The 7,433-nt window shown below is 41.0% G+C and overlaps 1 protein-coding gene across 1 annotated transcript in view; it reads right to left on the bottom strand.

The window, feature by feature from the left end:
- Window positions 1–7,433, bottom strand: part of nwd2 (NACHT and WD repeat domain containing 2) — a gene marked incomplete in the record, with an annotated part of 63,516 nt that overhangs the window by 32,189 nt on the left and 23,894 nt on the right. The window contains 1 exon segment of the mRNA XM_014018389.1: window positions 5,218–5,306. Coding sequence (XP_013873843.1) covers window positions 5,218–5,306 — 89 coding nt within the window.

Here is a 7,433-nt window from a genome sequence, read left to right as displayed (position 1 = left end):
TCCTCCCACAGACCAAAACATGACTGTTTGGTTAATTGATAACTCTAAAATTGTCCCTATATGTGAGTGAGAGAGTGAATGGTTGGTTGTCTCGTTTGTCTCTATGTGTGGCCCTGTGATGGACTTGTGACCTGTCCAGGGTGTACCCCGCCCCTTGCACTGTGACTGCTGGATATGGGCACCAGTGACCCACGCAACCCTGAAATGGAAGAAGCGTGTACGATGGACGGATGGATATATGAATTTTACACATTTCGTCATACTGGTTTAAATAGTCAGAACTACTCAGAACGTCTCAACCACCAAATAACTGCTTCACTGGGAAACATTTTCCACTGAACACAAATTCAGGGCTCACTCAGTGGTAGACGGTTGGTTTTGGTTCTTGATCCGTTTATTTTTTAAATAAAAAAAATAGTTTTGTTCTGTTCTTATTGTCAACAGTTTGTTGGAAAGTTGTCTTTTCAGTGGGAATATGATACAGTGTTTAAAACATGTTAGCTAATAAAATTATTACGCTAAACAAATGTAATCTAAAACTTCTAAAAAGCTGATGTTTCTGTATATAATTTGTAGCATTGTTTGTGGGTTTACAAGTGGGGGTCTCATGGCATGCAAAAGTTTGGGAACTCCTGTAGTAGGCAATTCCTAACCCCTTATAAATGACCTCTCCATCAGCAGAAAACATGATTAAGACACACATATCATACAGAGGTATACATGAAAAGAAAAATACCATCCAGTATTGTTAAGAAATACAACTATAAAAAGTTTTGGTCATACCGCCCAGCACAACATCTCACAGTTTGAAAGAACTTGTTCTTTAAAAATGGGGTTTAGAAAAAAATAGTACTTTTAACAGAAATGTGTTTTTGAGAAGGAAAAACAATTTCAGATTTTCAATCAATCAACCAATCAATCAACCAATCAATCAATCAATCAATCAATCAATCAATCAATCAATCAATCAATCAATCAATCAACCAATTCCACACACACGTGGAATTCCCCAAAGATCTATTTTTGGACCCATTTAATTTTTTTTATCTACACGCTCTCCCTTAGGCTCCACATTTTTAAATTGAGGCTTTTATCTAAAGTGTAATCATTTTTAGACTTTAATGACTTTGAACGTGTGATTCACACTTTTATTGCCTCCCAATTGGATTGTTGTAACACCCTTTATGTTAGCCAGGCTGGTCTCTCAAGACCGCAGTTAGTTCAGAACGCTGCAGATAGTCTTTTAACACAAACAAACAAACAAACAAACAAACAAACAAACAAACAAACAAACAAACAAACAAACAAACAAACAAACAAAAAAAAAAGTGAACATATCCAGAACTGGCTACCCGTCTTTGCATCCTTCTTTGTTTTAGAATTGATTTTCCAGTTCTTATTGATGACATAAAGTCCTGAATAGACAGGCTGCTGGATATCTGCTTCACAAAGATCTGACATCTAATTTAATAAAGAGTATAAATGAGTATCCAGAGATAATACAATTGTATGTACACCTAAAAATAACTAGCCCCAACTCAAAATGCAGACAACGCAAAGCAAACAGATAAAGCACAAAGAGTCACTGACCAACAAGCAGTCATGGTTGAAATGAACCATAATGCATATATATTGATATGGCAAATAAGAGCTCACATTCTCAGTGTTGTGTAGAAAAAAAAAGAAAATTGTTTTCCTGAGATTTGAACACAGAGTGTGCCTCACTATTAACTCTGTTGGTGGCAATTTGATGAGATGCCAATTAGGCAGGGTTTTAAATATATCCTCAGGGTGCCGATCTATGAGTGAATACAAAGGTGACAGATTGGAAGTCCAAAGATAGAGCCACAGCCAAAAAAGAAAAAATCTAATAATCAGTGTTAAACTAGAAAAACCAGAAGGCTGGAGGCAGGAAATCAGGTTTCCACTGGTATTAAACCGAGCTGAATGAACAGTAATCCAGTGTGGCTACAGAAGGAATGACCTCTTTTCCGATCCTGATCTTTCCTGTGTCTGAGTGTGCTTTAAGTCCACTTCCATTTATGGTTTAAAAGTCACACGTGCAAGTAACTGATTAAACAGAGGAAGAAGAGTGGGGCATATAAAAATAAAAATGGTAAAAAGGATCATTCCCCATGGTGCAGCTGTTCGCTGACTGAATGAGGACGCAGACCTCGGCCCCTGGGCTGGATTTCCATGCCCTATTCCCCTCGCTCCATCTCCCACGATCCTTCTCCATCCCATTAAGGCAACGCTCCGAATGGAAACTGAGTCAAATTGTGAGAGAGACCGAGGAGAATTGGGGTTTCAGCGGCCTGGCATATGTGTGTCAGCATCTGCCAGCTGATGTGTGTCTGTTAACGTGGATCTGAAAGAAGAGGCTGGACTGTTCATAAATTACAAATCAAAGCAAAAAAAAAAAACTAGTTCAGCAAGCTTACTGCGAATGCACAACGCTGCAAAGGATGGGATTTTATACGGGAAATTACCAGCTAAACGTAAAGTCATCAACAAGATCCAGTCAAAGGTGATTCCAGGCGAACGTTAAAGGAAACCAGCGAGGAAGAGGCGTAGTAGACCTGGGTAGAGGAGGATGAGGAGGAGTAGGAGGAGGAGGAAGAGCAATCCAAGTGAGTCATAGAATTAACTTCCAGGGCCTTCTGCGTAATCATTTCAGCTCACGCTTCATTACAGTGAGCTGAATCACCAGACGGACACGTGGCCAGAGACTCCTGCTTTCTTACGTTTTCTTTATCACATACAGTCATGTTTGTGTGTGTGAAAGTGTGGTCATGCCTCACAAAAGGGACTAACGAAGGATGGATTGCAGAATGTCGAAAACAGTACACAAATCATCACTTACATCAGCGTTGGCAATCTACAGCACTAGTATAAGTAACATTAAAAATCAAACAAAGCAGACCTGCACAGGAAAAAAAAACATTTTTTTGTCTTTGCAGGGTCTTGGTGAGTTCTTCAGGTGTGTAATAAGAATGTAGTGGGCTCACAAAAATGGATGAGAGTGATCCTGCATTGGTATAAACCTCCGTAGAAATTTGATGGTAATTTACCGTCATGGTGGCGACGTATTGGGTGATGAATGGGAGAGGACGACGGTGGCGCATCCATGTCATATAAACTGCTGACTCCACTTGGTCATTGAGAATTTAAAGCAGAACTTGTCGTCCGATGTCTACTCTACAACCGGACACAGATGTGAAAATCATAAAAACAGTGTCATCATTGCCTGACCTGGCCCACATCCGATTGACAAACCACTTCCGATTGACAAACCTCTTCCGATTGACAAACCACTTGGCGTGCCAGCAGTCAGCCAGCTGTGCCAGCTTGACACGAGATCGGGCCCACCCCTGTCGACTCGACAGTGCCACCTAACGTGAGATAGAGGAACTGGTATGTCCTAGAGAGCTGAAACTTGAGAAATAGGTCGATTGCCCCAAATCAAGAAAAAAAGTCTCTTGGAGGTATGCCCTAAAACCAAGAGGAAGTCGGCCATTTTGGGTCAAAGGTCAAATTTTGGCCAATTTTCAATTTTGCTCACGTCGAACTTTTGCGAACTCCTCCTCGGTATTTTGACCTAATATGGGGAATGTGTCAGGGTCGTAGAAAATATCAAGAAAACCCTTTTTTTTTGTCAAAGAATAAGAGAGTTGCAGCCCTCACATTGAAAGAGGTTTTTCAAATTTCCTGCGATAAAGCTGCATCTTGTAGTTCTTCTAGGACACAGAGGGGTCACCATCCAGTGGGAATTAGAGATGTGCAGTGATTTTAAATATTCTAAGTCTAGTTTAAAATAACACTTTTGAAAAACTAGTGTGACCCTCAAATTATCCATTTTTTACCTTTTTTAATTTTCCCCCATACACCAACGATCGCTCACTCAAGGTGCTCTTTTTAGACATCACACCAAATGCTCACCCCACCTCTTGGAAAATATTAAATGTAAAAAAAAAAACAACAACTAAAAGCCTCTTTCTGCCATTGCAGTTTATTTTGAAAGGAGTACAAAGTGGAAAATATGGTCATAGGAGAGCTCAGCTTTATTCTGTGGTGCCAGGCTGGCAGGATTAGCAGAAGGACACATTTCTGTCCCCATAACCTGTTTCATTAGAAGGTTTTTAGCTGCAGGACCTTTAGTGAGTGAACTTTAATTCGTCAATGAAATCCTCAATCACGTAGATTGAGACATCACGAGAAGTGGGGTCTCTGCTGAGTAGTTATCAGCAGTCAGTAGGACTTGCAGTAGAGAGCAGTCAGATAGATCTCCATTTGGATAATCAGTGATAAACCATTCCAAGGTTGATCCGATCTCATCTCCTAACTTCGAATTAGAAGTCACATTTTGTAAATCTGCTTAAGATGCTCATTTAGATTTCATGATTCTGATTTGAAACCAAAACATAAAAGAAGTCAAGTAATCATGGCAGGTTTTTCAGTTTTATCCCGGGTATTTTTATTCTTGCTGAAACGCTACGTGTAGGATGTAGAACAGATTTTTTTTGTATTTTTACAACACCACAAACTAAAAAATCTAAACAATAGCCATCTGTGTCGCAGTCTGAGCAATCCTAGTGTATTTAAAATGAGCTTTTTTTTTGGTGGTGGAAAAACACAAATCTTTGGCTGGTGCGCGCTCGGAGCTGTTTGTTGTGATCCAGACGTTCCCGGTGTGAGAGGAAAATTAGCACGCCGACATCCCGCCGATTTACAGTTTTATGAAACAATTCCGACGTCTCCCCTCACCGGAAACAAATCTTTCTGCAGCCTTTCAGGAACAATCTACGGCACAAATCTCCCTCTCGTCCCCTCCCCTCCCCCGACTCGAGGGCACTCCTGGATTTGTTAAACAAACAAACGTCTGATAGCAATCGTTCCGTGCACGCTGATTTGCAATGCAAACGAAAGGTGATCAGTGGACGCCACAGAGAGGATGCGGTCGTTCTCTGGCAACAACAAAGGGAAAGCCCTTGCTTTGCGCCGCCTGATCCTCCTACATGTGTTCCTGCTGACACCGGTGGGAGCCTTATCTCTGCTGGCCTTCTGTGGACCTCTACACACGGCTCTGAGGGCCCCCCTCCCACCATCCAACAGCTGTTTAAGGCACGATGTACATGCAGATTATAATTCCGAATCTTAATATGTCTCTGGAGCCAAAGGGAGGTAGAAGGAAAAAATACAGGACTAACTAGATCTTACCTGGAATTCAATGCCGTAGTTCTCCCTGCAGAAGTCTCGTAGTTTGGGGTAAACGTGTTCTTTCAGTGCGTTTCTCTCTGCTTCTGTATCTGAAAGAAAAGATCGAAGAAAAGCATTTTATTCTGATATTGTTTATTTTTATTTCACGAAAGGCCACAGATTAAAAAAAGAGCATGTTAATAAATGGCAGCAGTGTATAAAAACATACTTGATATAATTTTTCAGGCTCTGATCAAAATCCATCAGCATCATGTCCTTTAGCCCTTCAGAAAACCCTCAATCTCATAGTCTACAGGTCTCAGTTAGCAGGTCAAAGGTCAAAGTCCATGACAAGACGATTAGAAAAAGACTGAACAATTCGGTTTCTTTAAAAAAAAAACATGGCAAAATGAAATGGTTGCATCTAAACGAATCACAAGACATCTGGGGCCTCATGTATAAACGGTGCGTACGCATAAAAAAGTTACGTGCGCCAGGTTCTACGCCCACCTTGGGATGTATCAAAACCAACGTTGCGTGAGAGTGCGCGTAACACTTTTCACCTGCCGTGAGAATGTGCGGCAGCCACGCAAAGCTTTTCAGCCGTCAGTTTTAACTCACAAAGTCACAAATCTGACCTGAATCCACAGAAATATGACTTTGTTGTGTTTTCTGGATGTAAGGAGCATCTGAATACGGTGTCAGATTTTTATTTAGTTTGAGTTTTTATTGTTTAAACTTGAACGATCATGAAACTGAACCCCAGGACTGAAAATCATTTAACCTCAGACAAGAAAATAGATCAGTCTAAAAATGATCAAAAGAACCTCAGTCCACTCTGTAAACTGTTTTTATATTTTTGTCACATAGTTGAAAACCTTTTGGGTCCCGGGCCGCTGTAAAGCTTTTTTGTTTGTTTCGTAACGTCTGTTCAACGCCGTGTTCAACTGAATAGACAACTAACCAGACTTCAATATCACATTTGAGAGATGTCTGTAAATTTCAGGAAAATCTCAGGCTTTGGTTATCCCATGCGAATGCGCCACATAAAACATTGTCACCCCACTCCTTATTTAGACAGTTTTCTCACTCATTCTCCATTTAATTTATATTTTTCCTGCATCTAAAAATCATTTCTGATCCCACAGAGAGGACAATCTGCAGAGAATCTCACACGCTGGACACATTTACATCTATTTTACATACTGTATTTAAATGGAGGCGTGTCAGGGGAGGTTTCTCACGTGCGCTCAGTTCCACGTTCATTGGGATGTATAAAGGAAAGGTGCGCAGGAACATGCGTATACGCATGGATTTATACATCTGAATATTTTGGTGCGTTGCACATTTCTAAATTTGTCTGTACGTCAATTTTTAGTGTGAAAGCTGCGCAATCCTTTATACATGAGGCCCCTGGGATCTTTACACATGCAGAGATGTTTATATATAATGCACAGTGCCATGCTAGGAGAAAAACGTTTGGGGCATTTTTTTAGCCTTAGACTTGTGGAAGGGTTTACCTTTTCATATAAGAACCACTGAGACCATCAAGACTTTTGGCTTTAGATTCTGACAGAGTTTGAGATTGTTTTAGAGCTGATGGTTTTATGTTGTATTTCTGTATTTTATATTAGTTGTTCCTATTTTTTGAACATTTCTTTGTTGTTGTTTTAACTGTTCATTTGGCTGAATTGTGAAGCACTTTGGTCAACTCTTGTTGTTTTTATATGCTATATAAATAAATTGACACTAACAAAAAAAAAAAACTCATAGCAACTATCAAACATGGTGGTGAAGAGGTGACGGTTTTGGCCCTGACACCTTGGGGTCACTGAGTCGATTATAAAGTCCTCTGGGGTCTAAAATATTCTTGAGTCAACTGTGAGGTGGGTCTGTTCGACAGCTGAAGTTTGGACCATGGACCAAACAATGCACCAGGACTAGGGGTGTAAGAAAATATGGATACACTGAAATATCTCTCCTTGGGCTGCTACCTTATCGTGGTGGAGGGGTTTGAGTGTCCCAATGATCCTAGGAGCTATGCTGTCTGGGGCTTTATGCCCCTGGTAGGGTCACCCATGGCAGACAGGTCCTAGGTGAGGAACCAGACAAAGCGCAGCCCGAAGACCCCTTATGATGAATGCTAACATTGGATCTGACGTTCCCTCGCCCAGACGCGGGTCACCGGGGCCCCAATCTGGAGCCAGGCTTGGAGGTCGGGCACGATGGCGAGCGCC

The sequence above is a fragment of the Austrofundulus limnaeus genome, unplaced genomic scaffold (assembly GCF_001266775.1).
Source record: "Austrofundulus limnaeus strain Quisiro unplaced genomic scaffold, Austrofundulus_limnaeus-1.0 Scaffold191, whole genome shotgun sequence".
NCBI classification, from domain to species: domain Eukaryota; kingdom Metazoa; phylum Chordata; class Actinopteri; order Cyprinodontiformes; family Rivulidae; genus Austrofundulus; species Austrofundulus limnaeus.
This window is presented reverse-complemented; position numbering and strand designations above follow the sequence as displayed.